The sequence below is a fragment of the Lynx rufus genome, unplaced genomic scaffold (assembly GCF_022079265.1).
Source record: "Lynx rufus isolate CCGP_SWC_20201006 ecotype Redwood Valley unplaced genomic scaffold, mLynRuf1.p SCAF_1, whole genome shotgun sequence".
NCBI classification, from domain to species: Eukaryota; Metazoa; Chordata; class Mammalia; order Carnivora; family Felidae; genus Lynx; species Lynx rufus.
This window is the reverse complement of record NW_025814823.1, coordinates 72,981,853-73,000,961: the sequence shown is the minus strand read 5'-3', so window position 1 is coordinate 73,000,961 and position 19,109 is coordinate 72,981,853. Positions and strand designations below refer to the sequence as shown.

The 19,109-nt window shown below is 37.4% G+C and overlaps 1 protein-coding gene across 4 annotated transcripts in view; it reads left to right on the top strand.

The window, feature by feature from the left end:
• FGF14 (fibroblast growth factor 14) overlaps positions 1-19,109 on the top strand; it is a 614,997-nt gene that overhangs the window by 455,315 nt on the left and 140,573 nt on the right. Inside the window, exon 2 of one of the 4 annotated variants that reach the window (XM_047084920.1) lies at positions 4,088-4,104. The exons of the other annotated variants lie outside the window; for them this stretch is intronic. Within the exon in view, the coding sequence (XP_046940876.1) occupies positions 4,088-4,104 (17 nt within the window). The remainder of the gene's footprint in view (positions 1-4,087; positions 4,105-19,109) is intronic. 4 annotated transcript variants of the gene reach the window in all.

The following is a 19,109-nucleotide window of genomic DNA, read 5'->3' as shown; positions in this document are numbered from 1 at the left end:
TATTTTCATGTTCATGGATGAGAGGAAATGAAGTAATTTTTCCAGAGACTTGTATTTGGCAGAAGTAGTATTTGAATGCAGTTCAGGTCTAACTGATATAGGGTGTATATTTTTAGAATTGACCCAGCGGATCTTAGATGATAATAGTTTTCAGCATTATATCCCAGTGTCTTCCTAGATTTATCCCCCGGATGGGCTAGAATGTCAACCACAAGGTTTTCCTCTGTTCGTTCTTACAGGTTCCAGATGGGGGAACATGGGTGCTCCAGTGGCTGCCAGGGCCAGTGTTGTCACACCCATGATAACCACCTCCCACAGAAGTGTGTCTTTGGCTCTGCCTCTACTTTCCATTTCCATACGATGCTTGGGACACCAGGTCAACACATTGTAGAGAACAGCAGAGCTCAGACACATTCATTCCGTAGTCTGTAGTCTCTTAGATTTTCTTTTTGGAGTGAGCCACCACAGACTGCGTGGCAATGCTGAAGTTTTCCTATAAGGTTTGGAATATTTTATGTTTGTCAATTTTGATATTCTTCATCCCCAGGCCTTTGCATTTTGGAAAATTGTGAAAGTAATAAAAGCTGCTGAAGTTTCGAGAATATGGAATTAATAAGCAAAGTTTTCCTCTTCCTCTGCTACTGCTGCTGAGCTAACACAATTTTTAATCATTAGAAATGTCCCTGGTATCCAAATGCTCCCATGACTGTTTTCATTTTACTTTCCGGATGCTTTATTGTTGTGTGGTCAAGTGAAACAGACTCATGGTACAATATTAAGCACTTTTTTGCAAGGTCTATGCCACTAAATCAGCCTAAAGGTAAAATTTTCATATCTGTGTGGGTTTTTCTTTTGCCCCATGACAGTAGCAAGAGATTACTTTAGCACCATCTCCCTACATTCATTAGTTTAGAGCATAAATATTCCTATTTGTTCACTTTTTGAAAAAGGAAACACAGCACTTTGTGACATCACAGCTGTTTAACATGAACTGAAATGTTATCGTTCTTGTCTGGCTTCATCCTGTTTGTTCTTCCTTGTTTTCTCCCCCTACACGATGCCTGTCATTGTCTTCTGAGGTAGGCTCGTTGATTTTTTTCTTAAAAAGTGAATGCAACGAAATATACCCCAATCTCACCTGCACTGCCTCTAGCCACTATTATTTCCCACGATCCCTGTACAGCCCAGCCCTCCCTACACACAGTGGCTCTGTGATGCCCTGGTCTTAATGGGAAGAGGGTGGACTCTGGCACCAGACAGAAGGCCTCCCTCTGCCTTCTACTGGCTGAGCAACTCAGAGGAGTCTGTGAATGTACAGGGACTTCTATGCAACCAGCAGGTCAGACAAGATGATTTGGGAGATATCATTTAGCTTTAAATTCTTTTTCTCACTTGTTTAGAAGCCCACATGGGCTGAGCCTTAAAAAATCAAGGCAGAGACAGGTTCCTTTGCATGGGTTTGTGCTTACATTAAAAGGCCATCTATGGAACAGAACCAATCCTCTCAATGGTCTGTTCTCAGTGTCTGCTGCCCTATTCCCCTGCCCCAGAATCCCATCTCCTCAGTTCTTCTTCAGCCCTGTGCCTTCTGATTTACTTTGGTTCCATGCTTCCTCTTGGCTGTTTACTAATTACAGCCTGAAAACAGTTGGCTAATTATTTCTGTATACTATATTTATTCTGCCTCTTAAGATTTACAATCCAACAATCTTGTCTGTTGTTAAGTTTGAAACAATTGCATTTAAGAATCCTCTCTCACTGTGTGTGTGTGTTTGCGAGTGAAAAAGTATGTTATACATGCGTGTAAATAAGAAAATTAGCATGAAAAATGCTGTGTGATACAGATACAACCTGAAGCATAAAAACAAAGAACTAAGTATGTTTAATTCCAAATATATATATTTTTAAAAATTGGTGGCTCAGCTTCCCATCCCCCACCCCTGTAATTATTCCACTCTGTCCTTTGGCAGATAAAAGCTACTATTCTCCTAGATGCACTGGTGTGAATACTAAGACAGGAAATAAAAAAAAAAAAGAACACTGCTCAGGTCTCTAGTAAATGTCAGTTTAATGCCTCCCAGTACATCTAGAACTCAGTTCTTTCAGATAACTTGATTTGTTTTATCTTAACAAACCTCATTAACTTTTCTGGAGTTGGCATCTGCACAGAATTTTTTTTTTTTACAGCTTTAAAACATAAGACCCAGTCGTACTAACAAGTAAGCTAAAACCCATTTGAAAGGAATTAAAGCTTCAATGAGGAAATATAGAAACAGTGACAAGTCTAGAAAGAAAGGTATAACAAAATGAACACACACACACACACACACACACACACACAAATATATATACCTGCCACAATCATCATCTCCACAAGCATGATCTGCGACACGAACAAATGTTAAGGTGTGCATAGGAATTTCAATCTTCCATTTTAAGTTCTGTTAAGTAATATTGAACATATTCTTAAAGAACAGCATCTCATGCCCCTAAATAGCAATCAGCATGTATTTAAAGAGAGCAATAAAGGAAAGGAAATCAAACAAAAAAATAGGAAGTAATCTAGGTGGCAGCATTGGATGGACAAGAAAAATAAAACCGTTGGATATTAACCAATTAGAATTGACAGCAACAGCAAGTTCGCTTTGGAAGAGAAAGAAAAGCACTAAAGAAATGAGGTTCTCAATTTTAAGAAGTTGAATTTATCAAACATAGGAATAAAGCAATCGGATGTGTATCAAAAGTGCTGGTTTTGAAAGTAGGCCAGGCTGAGGTGCTTCTAATTAGTGACGAGCTAATGAAACTTCAGAGCCTCAAAAACTATGACAAAGTTTGGAACGGGAAAAACATTCGTTTGTTAAAATCTCAGCAAATAGTAATTTTCCTAGTGAAGAAAATAATTATAAGCCAAGAGGATTCCTTTATGTTTCAGGGAGTTGGTTGTTCTGTGGTTATTGGTACTGTATCCAAGGTGATTCCATTTAAAGAGTGCATTACACACGAGTGATTTGATTAAACATCCTGGTTTCATGGCTGTGGTATCAATATTGGTGGCAAGCATCTTGTTTCATGAGGGAAAATGTGGATGAACCCTATACTGCGTATCCTGATATGGGATTTCAAACTGCAGTTAAGAAACTATATAACACAAAAAGGAATTTTTGATACTTGTATGTTGGGTTTATTCTTTTTTTTTTAATGTTTTATTTTTGAGAGAGTGAGTGAGAGAGAAAGAGACAGAGCGAGACAGAGCGCAAGTAGGGGATGGGGCAGAGGGAGAGGGAGACACAGAATCTGAAGCAGGCTCCAGGCTCTGAGCTGTCAGCACAGAGCCCGATGTGGAGCTTGAACCCATGAACCATGAGATCATGACCTGAGCCAAAGCCGGACACTTAACTGACTGAGCCATGCAGGTGCCCAACAAGCAGAAGTCTTAATGCTGAGACTTTGTAGGTATTCCCCTGGCAAAGTGGTTGTATGTATCTGCTTCTGTTTAAGTATCTGTTACCTTGAATAATCTAAAGGGGTTGCTAAACTGATAAACCTGAGATATTCCTACTGTTGCGAGTAAATATAAGGCAACACATTTCTTAGCTCATCAAACTTGACCGTCGTCATCCACATTGAGCTTCACAAAAACTCTTTAACATAGGCAACATTATGCCTATTTTATAAATAAAAGAATGGAAACTTACAGATATTAGTAATTTTTCCTGGGTCTTATAGTCTGTATGATCAGGGTATGTAATAAGGTTACAACCCTATATTTTTGGATATCTAGCATGAGGGCTGTTCCTTTATGATACAACTACCATCTTCCTTGAAGTCTTCTTGATAATGAATAAGAAAAATGTGTAGAGAACACTCTTTCCAGGTAGGGAACAAGCTGCAAGTTTTGAGAACATTCTTTCCAATCAGGGTTGGAAGTCACCCTGGGAAGTGGGAGGGAGATGCTAAGAATTGCAGTTTTAGTTTATCTGGTCCCATGTCCTCTTTCCTATACATGCTTCAATTTAATTACAAACAATCTCACTCCATTTTTTAAAAAGGACTTTGTTGGGGCGCCTGGGTGGCGCAGTCGGTTAAGCGTCCGACTTCAGCCAGGTCACGATCTCGCGGTCCGTGAGTTCGAGCCCCGCGTCAGGCTCTGGGCTGATGGCTCAGAGCCTGGAGCCTGTTTCCGATTCTGTGTCTCCCTCTCTCTCTGCCCCTCCCCCGTTCATGCTCTGTCTCTCTCTGTCCCAAAAATAAATAAACGTTGAAAAAAAAATTAAAAAAAAAAAAAAGGACTTTGTTCATGTTTATTGTTCATAAAATTTGCGAGACTATAAAATCCAGGAGACAATCTAACAGATTAAGTGTTCTTCCCCAGCTTTTGGGAAACGTTATCATTCTTCTTTTTGTCCGTCCCTAGCTTTCCTTTTTTAAGACACTGTTTTTCTGTTGATCAGAAAATCATCTAGTGTTTCTCATGCAAGACTACAGCTGAAGGAGTAAAACATTCCTGGCACGAACATTCAGCAGGTTTATCAGTGACCCATATCTTGAAGATGACATGTGTCTATTTCATAAACTTTATATTAGTCTTATTAAGTTCACAACACAATCTCTATTTTAAAATAGGTACTTCATTGAACTATAACACACACATTGAAAAGTGCACACATCACATACAACTTAATGAATTTTCACAAGCAGAATACACTGACATAGAGACTACCTGGAACAGGAGCAGAACAGTGCCCCGGAAATCCCACTCCCAGGGCTTTCCAAACAATGAACCTTACAGGTGGCTGCTGTTTTGACTACTAACACAATATATTAGTTTTGTTCGTTTCAGAACTTCATATATGATACCATTTAGCATGTGCTTTTTGAGTCTGGCTTCTTTAACTTAACAGTGTTTGGAGATTCATGACTGTTATCTCTGGGAATTTTTCATCACATCTATAGTGATGTCCTCCCTTTTTCCTGATATTGATAATTTTTTCCTTTTTCCTTTTTTTCTCGAACAGTTTTGTTAACATGTATTAAATTTTATTCACCTTTCTTTAAGAAGCCGCTTTTGGCTCAGTTTTTATTCTATTTTCTGTTTCTGTGTTTTATTAATTCTATTCCTTTTTTTTAATTTAAATTCAAGTTAGTTAACATACAGTATAGTCTTGGCTTCAGGAGTAGAACCCAGTGATTCATCACTTACATAAAACACCCAGTGCTCATCCTGAAAATGCCATTCTTGATGGCCATCCCCTTTTAACCCCCTGTCCCCACCGCCTAGAAAACCTCAGTTTGTTCTCTGTATTTAAGAGTCTCTTATGGTTTGCCTCCCTCTCTGTTTTTATCTTATTTTTCCTTCCCTTCCCTATGTTCATCTGTTGAGTTTCTCAAATTCCACATGAGTGAAATCATATGAAATCTGTCTTTCTCTGACTTACTTCACTTAGCATAATACCCTCTAGTTCCATTCACATTGTTGTAAATGGCAAGATTTCATTCTTTTTCATCACTGAGTATTTCACATCTTCTCTATCCAAGAAGCCACTAAAAAGGAGAATTACAGGCCAGTATCCCTGAATTTGCATGCAAGAATTCTCAACAAGATGCTAGAAAATCAAATTCAACAGTACATTAAAAGAATTATTCACCATGTTCAAGTGGAGTTCATTCCTGGGCTGCAGAACTGGTTCAATAATCACAAATCAATCAATGTGATACCCCACATTATTAATTCTGTTCTTAACTATTATTTCACTCTATTTTATTTAGATTAAATTTACTGGTTTGTTTTAACTTCTTGAGTGTACAAATTGCAAGCTTATTAATTGTAGACCATTAAGCATACATTTGATTTTGTGCTGTAAATTTATCTGTAATCATGACACCCCAAGCATTTCCCTTTAGCTGCATTGCATCAGTTGTGTTGTGTTATGTTTTAATTTGCATTTGATAAATATTTTCTAATCCCCATTGTGACTTATTCTTTTACTCATGATTATTTAGAAGCTCTCACTTAATTTTCAAATATTTAGGAATTATCTAGTTATCTTTTTTCATAAAAATAAATTCCTAGATCTGTAGGCTAAACCCACCATAATCTGAGAACAAATGACATATGAAGATTGAAAATAAATTTTTTTCAGTAGCCAGATGAAACAATTTACGCACACCCAAAGATATTAAATTTGTTAACAGTGTAGTTCAAATTTTCTTTTAAAAATTGATTTTCATGTATGTCTCCACTTTTGTCAGTTACTGAGACAGCTATGTTAAAACTCTCCCATTATGAATATGAATTTTTCTGTATCTACTTTAGATATGTCAGTTTTTGCCTTCTTTATAGGCTAATAGGAAATGATTATATCTCACTGGTGGACATTCCCTTTTATCATAACATCTTGCTTTTTGCTCTAATATTTACTTTGTTTGCTATTAGTATAACTACATCAGCTTTATCTAGTTTAGTGTTTGTGTAGGGGCTATTTTTCATACCTTTAACTTGTCTATATCCTTATAATTAAGGTGGGCATCTTGTAAGCATGACTTTATTTTTATTTTGATTTAATTTTTGCTTTAGTTACACTCTGACAATCTCTGCCTTTTAATTAGAATATCCAGTCTATTTACATTTAATGAAATTAATGGTATACCAGTTTTACCATTTGTTTTCTATTTGATCTATTCTATTTTTTTTATTTTAATTTTTTTTAATATGAAATTTATTGTCAAATTGGTTTCCATACAACACCCAGTGCTCTTCCCAACAGGTGCCCTCCTCAATGCCCATCACCCACTTTCCCCTCCCTCCCACCACCCATAAACCCTCAGTTTGTTCTCAGTTTTTAAGAGTCTCTTGTGGTTTGCCTCCCTCCCTCTCTAACATTTTCTTTTCCTTCCCCTCCCCCATGGTCTTCTGTTAAGTTTCTCAGGATCCACATAAGAGTGAAAACATATGGTATCTGGTATCTATCTTTCTCTGTATGACTTATTTCACTTAGCATAACACTCTCCAGTTCCATCCACGTTGCTACAAAAGGCCATATTTCATTCTTTCTCATTGCCACATAGTATTCCATTGTGTATATAAACCACAATTTCTTTATCCATTCATCAGTGATGGACATTTAGGCTCTTTCCATAATTTGGCTATTGTTGAAAGTGCTGCTGTAAACATTGGGGTACAAGTGCCCCTATGCATCAGCACTCCTCTATCCGTTGGGTAAATCCCTAGCAGTGCTACTGCTGGGTCATAGGGTAGGTCTATTTTTAACTTTTTGAGGAACCTCCACATTGTTTTCCAGAGCAGCTGCACCAGTTTGCATTCACACCAACAGTGCAAGAGGGTTCCTGTTTCTCCACATCTTCTCTAGCATCCAATCTATTCTATTTACCTGTTTCTTCATTTTCTTACATTCTTTTAATATGTCAAGAATATTATTTATTGTTGAATTTTCCACCATTATTATCTTGAGGCTTATAAATCCATTACAATATATTTTAGTGATTACCTTGGATATTACCACATTTAATGTTGACTTAATAGAGTATGATACACATTTGAATACCTACCACATTTAATACAATGGTTTATCACTTAGTCTCTCTAGTTTTTGTTGTTTATTTATTTCTTATTGTCATGCTTTTATTTCCATGTGTATATAAAACATAATAAAATTATTTTTATTATGTAATAGACTCAATATGTATTAAAGTATTGGTCCTTGCTCTTTATTCTTTTCTACATTTTTAGGGTTCTACCTGGGAAACACTTTTCTTTGCAACCTAAACATCTCTTTTATTATTATAATGGTTATTATTTTAGTGCAGTCCACTTGTTATGAATTCTGTCAGTTTTGTTTGAGTGAACATTTCGTAGTTCGTCTTTGAGTGGCATACTTACTGGGTGTGGAATTCTAGATTGGAGGGGCTTCCCTCCCCCCCATCATTCTATTGTCTCTTGGCTTCCATTATTTCCTATTGAAAATTCCATGGTTATCTTATCATTTCTCATTTGAAAGGCATATGTACTCATTTCCCTCTGGCTGCTTCTAAGATTTTTCTTTGTTTTTTATGTCAGTAATTTTATCATGATTTGCCAAGGTGTTGCTTTGTTTGTATTTATCTTTCAAGAGGTTTGCAGCATGTTCTAGGTCTGGGATATGGGATTTTATGGCAGCTTTGATTATTTTAGTTCCCTGTTTAGATCTCCATCATGTCTTCTATTTTCTTAAACATATTAATGCTTTTTAATGTCTATCTGGATGACTTAAGCATCTGTTTTTATTTTCTGTTTTTCTCTTGGACCTTTTTGTATTTCTTTTTGTAATTTTGGCATGTAAAAAAAATTTTGGCAACTTTTGAGTATTGAACATTTTAGGTAGAAATCCATAGAGATTGTCTATGATTGTATCTTCCTTGGAGAGGAGATGTGTGTGTGTGTGTGTGTGTGTGTGTGTGTGTGTGTAGGTAATTACAGCAGAGACAGAAAATCCCAATTTATCCTAGCATGAAATATATTTGAAGTTGTTTTTCCTGTATGTGTGTGTGTGTGTGTGTGTGTGTGTGTGTGTGTGTGTGTTAGCATGTCTATTTCTAGCTTGCTTTTTGGCTAAGGGATAGCTTTCTAGGGGTTCCAATTGAAATCCTGGATGTTTACCAAGGGCACTACTCATTGGCACACTAGAGTTCCAATTTAATCTCCAATTTTGTCTCCAATTCTTGTCTTCAGCATTGTGGACTGCCAAAAGCTTTGCTCTGATTTTCAGCCTTTTGCCTTTCTCTACTTCTGAAACAGCAAATTCTTAAGAGGATGAATGATATATAATAATGTGCTCACCTCCATGTGTTTTCCTTTTCTTTGAGATGTTGACCCCTCAAGTCCTAATTGTGTAGGAAGCTTTATAGTACTTTTAATCAAATTCATTTCTTTTCTTTTTTAAAGTACCTAGCTTTCATATTTGGTAAGAGAGTTGATTTTATACTGGTTAGTTGGTCATAACTAGCAGTGAAATTGCTTTCCAAATTTTAAATCCTAGCTCTCAGAGAAACTGGCAATTAGAAAATATTATCTTCTTTTTAAATCAACATATCCTGAATATAGAAAAAGAAATCAGTATCTTGACCAAATTTGAGAGAACTTTTATGATTTATAAGTATGATCAAATCATCAGTTCCAACCATTTTTTCCCCAACTTTTTTGTCTTTTGGAAGAAATTATTTGAAAAAAATTCTTTTTTTTTAAATTTTTAAATGTTATGTATTTATTATGAGAAAGAAGGCAACAGGAGAAGTGGAGGGGCAGAGAGAGAAGGAGAGAGAGAATCCTAAGCAGGCTCTGCATTGTCAACACATGGAGCCCGATGCAGGGCTTGATTTCATGAACCCTGAGATCATGACCTGGGACCAAATCAAGAGCCAGATGCTTAACTCAGGTGCCCCTGGAACCACCCCAGTACCCCTGTTAAGAGAAAATTCTTGACCAGTTTTGATTTGATTTGATTTGAGCTGATTTGATTTTTTGAAACATTACTGACTAAAATTCATTTTAAGTTCCAATTTCTAATAAAATCTGGGACAAAGATGGATATTTTTGTCAATAGTTGTTTCTAGATATACATCTTTGTATATTATATGTGCCATGGTATTATACCGCTAATAATGCCAGCTGGGATTATTTTAAGCCTTTTGTATTCTATTGTAAAAATTGGGTTATTCTTTCATTCTCCATATTCATTCCCTGACAGTTGCTAACAGCAACAAATTGTAGATTATCAAAACACCTGCTATAATATTAAAAACATGAAGGTTTACCTCACAAACAGTAATAAAGATTTGTATGTGTCCTATTTTTGGCTTAGCTCTAAAAGTCTATGAGAAAGATGAAATGGAGAAGCCCATGCTCCATGCTGCTATAAATACTCTGCAACAGGTTTATTCTTATTAACAAATACCCTGGAGAGGCTAGGATAGTCTTGACAAGAAATCAGAGTACTCCTAATGAATTCTATGGCACATTTTGATGCCAGCATTAACAGAGGCCCCATCCAAATTGCCTTAGTCTTGCAGAGCTCCTTTGGCTTAGAGTTGTGTACTTCTGAATCAATGACTTGGTCATTCTAATCTTTAGTCCTTATTGGTCATATAAATTAATGTCACTATGTCTATTTTGCTGGCCTCAAATGAGATAATGCATATGACAGTGCTTTGTAAATTACCACACTCCATGCACACAATGAGGGGCAAACCCTGGACCTGGGTAAAAACGTTCAGCATATCTATTTGATTAGAGCCCTTCTCTTCTACACACATAACAACAAATCTCCCAGCATACCATGTTTCTAATTTTATTTTTAGGAATATCAACAGAAGTCAGTTTGAACATCTAGAGTGGGAGGAAAAGGTAAAGAAAGGTTTTTGGTTATTTACTTCATTATTTCTTATCTTTATTTGTGCTTTAGTGTATTTTTCTGTCTTGCCTAGAAGAAATTTTAAAAGTCATCCAGTTCAGTCATCTTATTTTATAGCTAAACCACAAATACCTCAGCATGTGAATTCTCCTATTATGGTCTCATTGTTCGTCATGACCAGAGCCATAGGAGAAAGGATTCTCCTAATTCATAGTGTTGATGTGCTATGAATATGGCACAACATCGTACCATTTTGGATAAAACATGCAGAGATACACACATATGTCTGCCTGTGTGCACCCACATACACACATAAAAAAAAATAACTTTCCTCAAGCTGTGTTAAAAGATCTGACTTCATTTCTCATCCCTTTCTCTACTTCAATGTGGATTTCTTTTGCATTCATATGTCTCTCTGGTGAGGCAATAGTATCTTCTTGTTGGAATTTTTTGTTGCCTCTCAGCTAACCTATTTTTCTCCATGGTGGAGTCACATTATGAGAAAAATCTGACAGAACCCAAAGTTTGTGAATAGGGTCTGTACAGATTTAAGGAATGATGCAATGCCTGGAGAGTGATGCTAGATAAGCAGAGGCGAAATGCATAGGACATTGAAAATGAAAAGGGAACTCTACAATGTAGGTAAGTATGAAAAGAAAAGATTCAACACCTTAGTGTGAGTGATAGGTTTAAATTTTGCATTGGGTGTGGAGGGAGGATTGATTTAGAAAATAGAAGGCAAAATATGTAGATGAGACTGACCTGGTGACATGAACTCAAAATGATAAAAATGTTCAGAGGACATTATTTTTCTGTCTCAATAGCAGACAAGTGTTTTCTGGAGGCAAGCATCCTTTGCAAATGTGTATGGATACCCTTGGAAACAGAGCAGTATATGGGGGTATGAGAAACCATAAGTATATCTTTGTGCAATATCAATTTTAGCTGTGGTAAGTATTTTAAAATATTTTATATCAAATTAAAATTTAGAATAAAAATTTCAAAATTCAAATTTTAACGAATTTGAGTAGAATCAAGATTCCAAAGGAACTCCTACTAATGAGGTGCTATTTGAGACAATATCCCGCAGACTCACCAGTAAACATGATTACTTACTTTCCTCTACCACTGAAAGTACTTAATATTTGAGAATCACTGGAGAATTTGTGGTGTAAAATATGCCTAGGCACCTTAGATAATTCTCACAAATCCCTCCCTTTACTTTTTGGCCTTTTGACTATCAAACATCAGATGTTGCCCTTTCTAATTCCCAATACAAAGTATAGAAAGTTGCTTCTTTGCATATTGATGCATTCTTACCTTCTACATTTTAATTTGCTGAAGTTACTTCTCTTGGACAACTGTGTTTGTACCTCAGTGCCCCTTCAAATGAGCATAATTATTTTTCATCTGCCTTTAAAAGGTTTCATATATTTGAATGGTTCTTTGCCTAATGTGAAAGAATGCATGATATTTATATCCAGGATAAGAACAAGCATTTGTACAATGAAAAACCAACTTTGAATGAATAAACAGGGGGAGAAAATAAAGGGGGAAGTAGAGAAGTGTATGAAGCCCTTCACCTGATGGAATTATGTACTGAAATTGATGACCTTCACTTTGTATTTATAAAGGATTCAAGGCATTGGAAAGGAAAGGAAATTATCAGACCTCAAAAATCATTGAAAATCCAATGGCTTCTTTAAAAATATGACTTAATATACACTGGAAAAAATAAAATTATCCTTCAAAAGCAGTCATTAGAAGATTAAAGGTGTGTAAAATCTCTGAAGTGTATACCCACATCAAATCTCTGACAAAAGGAAGTATGCATGGACCTTAATCTAAGGAAATCCAGAGATGGATATTAATATTAACTGAGTCTCTAACGTCGAAATATCAAAAGTGTATTTTAAAATATAATTCATTTCGGGGCGCCTGGGTGGCGCAGTCGGTTAAGCGTCCGACTTCAGCCAGGTCACGATCTCGCGGTCCGTGAGTTCGAGCCCCGCGTCGGGCTCTGGGCTGATGGCTCAGAGCCTGGAGCCTGTTTCCGATTCTGTGTCTCCCTCTCTCTCTGCCCCTCCCCTGTTCATGCTCTGTCTCTCTCTGTCCCAAAAATAAATAAACGTAAAAAAAAAAAAAATATATATATATATATATATATATATATATATATATAATTCATTTTAAAAGTCTCAGATTTAGTGATTTGGAAAAAAATTATATGGTGGATAAATGAATATTCTTTATGAGGCCCTTAAATGGGAAAAAAAAATGTTTTGTCATCTCTTTTACTTTGTTGTCTTAGGTTACATTAGAAATTATATGTTTTTTCTTTTTCCAGAAGAGGGTCTCAATGACGCAAATGTGAATTGTGCCAAAAGGCAAGATTAAAAATGCAAATGTATTTGGGTCTTTGTGACTGCCGCCATTGTTACTGAGTAGAATCCCTCCTCGTCTTCCTTTTTTTTTTTTATCTTAAAGTGAAGGGAGAACTTACTAAATATCCAAAACCATTATAGGAAGTTTGAGAAGCTCAATTTCCCAACCAATACCCACTCTAAGTTAACTAATGGCAGCATCTGTCAACAGGTATATGGCAGGCCGTATAAAGTTATAAAGAGCATCTTGGCACAGGCAGTAAATGAGAGTTGACATTTCCTACCTGTAGCTTCAGACCACTAGCCTTGGGTGTGAGGCAAGACTTTCTGATCCTGCTTTGTTTTACTGCAGACAAAGATGGGTCTCAGTTCCTCTTAAAGTTGGGGGGTTCACTGCAGTAGTAGATAACCCCTAAGATACTGTCCACTGCAAGTGTTTTATAAACCAAGGGCCCATGAAGGTGTTCCTTCAGCAGCAGTACTGGCTACAAGACAAAGTATTGTTACAATAACCACACAAAAGCAAATTTATTTTTTTTAATGTTTATTTATTTATTTTGAGAGAGAGGGAGAGAAAGAATCCTAAGCAGGCTCCACACAGTCAGCACAGAGCCCTACTCAGGGCTCAGTCTCACGACCAGTGGTACCATGACCTGAGCGGAAATCAGGAGTTGGATGCTCAACCAATGAGCCACCCAGGTGGCCCCCACACAAAAACAAATTTAAAGCTTTACTTTCTCATGCAACACAACCGTTTTCATTTTTTACATTCTCTGCCCTATTTGTACATTATTATTTTTATTTATTTATTTATTTTTGGGAGAGCACAAGCAGGGGAGGAGCAGAAAGAGGGGGACAGAGGATCTGAAGCAGGCTCTGTGCTGACAGACTGACAGCAGCAAGCCCAAACTCAAGAATCAGGAGAGAATGACCTGAGCCAAAATCAGATGCTGAGTCACCCAGGTGCCCCTATTTGTACATTATTTTAATCATAATGTGGATAAAGTCCACTCTTAGCTGGAGATAGTAAATCTCCATTGAGGATTTAATTAATTAATTAATCTTCCATTGAGGATTTAAAGGTGAAAGCACCTTTAAAATGCTGCAAGGCCATTCCAAATGCAAAGGAAACCAAAGACTGTGTTTATCAACACACTTCCTTAATTATTTTTCCATATCTCTACAAGGGAGAAAATGGTTTTTAAAAGGGCAGGAAAGGTAGGGGGAGGCTGTGGTATTCAATGAAAGTGATATCACAAACACAAAGGGCCTATGTATGGGATGCTTCAGGAGATCAAAGATGTAGTCCTTCCCCTTGAGATGCTAACTGTCTGGTGCAAGTATCATCACTTAGTATTACTACCATAACAAATTAGCACAAATTCTGTGGCTTAAAACAACACAAATGTATTACATGATGATTCTGTAGGTTAGAATTCTGACCTGGGTCTCATAGGGCTAACATCCAGGTGTCGGTAGAGCTACATTCCTTTCTGGATGTTCTAGAGAAGGATCCATTTCTTTGCCTTTTCCAACGTCTAGAGGCTATCTGGGTTCCTTGGCATATGGCCATTCCTCCAGCCTCAAAGTCCTCAACACTACATCTGTCTGATGATTATTCCATAGTCATATCGCCCTTTTACTTTTCTTACAAACACCCTTGTAATTACACTGGACCCACCTATATTATCCAGGGTAATCTCACTATGGTAAGGTTTGTAACTTAACCCTTCATGCAAAGGGCCTTTTGCCATATAAGGTAACATGTTCACAAGTTTCAGGGAATAGAATGTGGACATCTTTGGGGAACTGTTACGCTGTCAGTCAGAGCAAGACAATCCCACGGACAGGTAGGCAAAATGCAACACTGTCAATGCAACACTGTTAATGCAACAATGTAATGTAACACTGGCCAAAAGGTATTGTGAGAGCATAAGGCGAGCTGACTTCATGCAGCTCTGGGTGCAGGGGCCAGGAAACACCTGTGAAAGGACGTTCTGGATGGAGAGGTGATGACGGTGAACAGGAAACAGACATTGGAAAAGACGCAGAGGCCAGCTTTAAGCCGCAGGCAGCCAGTGCAGAAAGTAAGCCACTGTTAGAATTCATCCTATCATTTCTTCCTCCTCCACAGTTCTCACATCTGTGCATTTGTCACCGTCCTGCTGCTGCCGTTTCAGAAAAAGGCCCTGCCACCTATGGCATGGTCCACAGGGATGGTATTTTAACTGCATGCCTCACATCCGACAGTCTAGTGACCAGAGCAATACTTTAAGCATCTCCATAGGATCTTGTCACTTGCCTGCTTTAATTTATTGAACTACATATTCTCAGAACAAAACTCATTTTTGGCATAATTAGCTACACCTCTCAGGATTTGGACACTTACCCACCATTTCAGCCTCAGTTCGTGATTTTGCTTCTTACTTCTTTAAAATAATGTGTGAGATTCATATAGCATCCTGTGACGTTGGTTGGCCAAGTACTTTTATGTCCACTTCACAGAGAGATTTGGGAGCCTATGACTTATGACTTCACCTGACAGGCAACAAATGGCTGAGCCCCCAGAGTTCTTCCCACTGCACTGTGGTCAGGCCAGTGCACTGTCAAAATGCAGATTTTGTTGTTGAAGATCTCAGGGATTCGAGGACAAAGTACCTCTTTGTTTTCTGCAAATTCATTTTCCCTTAAACCAGATAACACTGGGATTGGGGTAATTTGGGGGCATGTTCATGAGTCATAACAAGTTTAATCCCTTTTACTTCATGTGTTCAATGGCCCACGTAATTGCAAAGCATAGCACTTCCTCTCTGCTGTTAAGGGAATTATCAAGTTAAGAATGTCTTGATCTTAATTAGCTTTTACTAAGCCTATTCTGATGCCCAAATAATATATGTGGGTAAATGGTAAACAATTAGGATGAGGACCACTTTCCTTTGTTTCTAAAACACTTTTTAAAGAATATACGAAGAGAACTGATATGGAAATCTTCATATCAAAAGTATTTCTGTAATACATGGTGCTTTTCCTTAGGGGTAAGTGATGAGTTTGAATAAGGATACATTTTTTTAAAAAGCAAATAAATCTAAAACAGAAGCTGTTTCTTTTGCATCTTTGTATTGACAGTTGAGATGTCCATTTCCTTCTTTTCTTTGGCCTGCTCTGTAAACTCTAGATATCTTAAACCTTAGCCATTGATACAATTAACAATGACATTATAACTTCTATCAAATGATTGGATGACTTTTCTTTGTCTATGGCTCAGTCTCTACCTATGACATACACATTCTCGTGCTCTTTGCTTACATGTAAAGCTCTCATCTGAATCTTCTCCCTCATCTCTCCTTTGCCTCCACCGGAAGTCTAGATCATAAGATTGCTCTGTGACTGGCATGGAATACATGAAAACTCTATAATTATTTACTACTACATCCAATAGCTTTGCAAACAGGGATCAAAACCTAGATTTACAAAGTACTATCTGAACATTGTCAAATTCCTTATCTGCTTAAGTCTCACATTATACATATGTATTTAAGTAAATAAAATTTGAGTGATAATAATTGATTTGTATGGTTTTCTAAGGATCATGTTAAGTAGTTAAGTAATGTTTATCCAATTCTGAGTATTGTGCTTGGCACATACTGAGTAATGACTAAATGATGGTTATCATTATTATAGTTACTACCATCACCATCACCACTACTATTCCCTGTCGGCAGATACGGAGCAGAACATGAGACTTGCCCTCTGTGTGGAAACACAGAGAGTGGGGAGGGACAAGGGTGCATCCTGGTATCTCTAAGCAGGAGGGAGCTTTCTGGAAAGAGGCAGCTCTGAAAAGTTCCTCTGGGATGATCTTATCTGAATGCAGAGACAGGGCACCATTTGGGGAGCATCTAGAATCAGGTGACTTTTCATACTGCGGAGCAGAGGGATGGACAAGGGTATTGTGAGGGTCCAGGCATCAAGAGTATGGTGACTGGGGGGTAGGAGTCCTGTGGGGGGAAAAGGAGCAGAGGAGATGGTAGATGGTCTCTCTATGAACTACCTATCTTGCTGTATTATTGTTTCCAATTTCACCAAAGACTTGGATATTAGGTATTCCAATTTAAATTCCTATAACAGGAGCAATGACAATAAATGGTAGAAGATGGGGGAAATTTAACCCCATTTAATCTCTCCTAAATGCCAGCTATAGTTCTCAAATCTATATATACCTGATCTCATTAGTGGTCCTACTGTGATGGGTAGACATGATCTCACTCATGTCCATGCAGGTGAGAAAATGGGCTTTGAAAGGTTAGGCACTTATCCAACTCACCAATCTGGAGAGAGGGTAACTGGCTCCACCTTTGCCCCAAATCCAGGCTTTACCCTCCACCCCAAATCCCATACTATCTGGAGTCAGTCCTGCAGACGTCTGAGCAGAGGGCTGTCGGCAGCACATGCGCCTTTCTGGCTGGATGTTTTGCTGTGTGTGGCATCACCAGGGTGGTTACAGGGTTCCCATTGATCTTGTCTGCTTTCATGAATGTATAGAGGCATAAATCCTCTTCTCCGCCTGGGAAACATTTTGTTCCAGCACGTAGGCTGTGTGGGAGTAGAGCATTGTTACAACCCATATTGTTATAAACCTATTTTATTCTGTCCTCTCTGAGATTTGAGGGTTCTTTTTTTAGTTCCAATTTTATTTAAAGCTTTGTCTTTCTGGGATGACCTTATGAACTACAGATCTCATTTTAATGGAGGGATTTAAATGAACAGCAGTCACCAAATGGCTCTCCCTGGTACACTGCAGAGCAAAGCAGACATAAAGCTTTCATAAAGGAGTCCAGAGAAGTTGGAATTAGTCTGTTTCACAAGATCAGTGTTTTCTCAGGTGAGCCAGGAAGTGATCTTTGCAAATGGAACTTCTTGGTATTCTACAGATGTGAGCTGGTGAGGACAGAAATGAGAACACCAGAACTTCCTCCCAAGAAAGCCTTGGATCTGCACATAAACACTTCTTACCTTGTTCAGGCTTTGGCATAAGTCAAGATTTATATCAGAAGTTAACTGGGAAAATAAGCAAATAATAAAAAAAAGAACTTAACTGTAACACTTTCACTATAGAGAAACTATGTTTTGTCTTGTTTTGTATAAATAAATTGAGTTTTAAGACTCAACAAGGATGGTTTCATAAAATATCCAAACCAAGGAAAGAAAGACTGTTTCTCCTCTTGGAAGAAAAGAGACCATTTCATAATGGGATGTCCAGACAAGGCCTTAATACAGGGCAGTATTTTGACAGGTGCAGAGGCACTGGAGCTAGTTTGAATACATATGTGTATAATGAACATTTGGATGTGTAAGCATAACAGCCCCACAAAGCAAAAGCACTTTCAAAGCCCAACACATGTCAGATTTAGAACCAATGCCATCTTGGGGCACCTGGGTGGCTCAGTCAGTTGAGCATCTGACTTTTGATTTGGCTCAGGTCATTTTCCAGGGGCATGGGATCGAACCCCATCTTGGGCTCTGTGCTGAGCATGGAGCCTGCTTGGAATTCTCTCTCTCTCTCTCTCTCTCTCTCTCTCTCTCTCTCTGAAAATAAATAAATAAAACTTAAAAAAAGAACCAATGCCATCTCTTACTAACTGAACAATAATAGGCAAATGATGTATGTTCTCAGATCCAAGTTTTCTTCATATATAACATGGGTAATACATGTTATACACTGCACCCCGAACACTATGGGCTAAAGATTGAAATAGATAATGTGCATTCAAATTTCTAGGTCAGATATGCATATAGTAAAGCTCTATTACCCTTTTATCTGATGAAACATCATTTTGACATTTTGCTTTTGATCAGTGTTTATGGTTTGTTTCCCAGCATGGAAATGGAGGAATTTCTCCAAGTGTGGTTTTGTAAACGTATTCAGTTTTGTGTCTTGTCTCTTTATTTCTGCATCCCATGATTAGATTTGGTCACATAGAATAATTTTATAATTTCTTTTAATATTAAGCTCTAGAAGATACATTACAGTCCTGATGTTGTGGCACAAAATTTACAGCAAATTCATTTCTTCAAATATTTTAGTACATGAATAAAGACAACAGCTATCCAGGGAGGTGAAAATTGCAGCTCAGATTTTTCTCATCAGTATTTACACTAAATCAATTATCATGATACTTAAACTTTGTTTTTAATTCATATTCCCTTTGAAGCTTTCTCACGATTGTACATAAGTAGAAATATATCTTTTTAGAAGTATTTTGTTGTTGTCTTTCATCAGAAGGTTATCTCAGAATATGTGGCCTTTTAAAGTTGTCTGCTT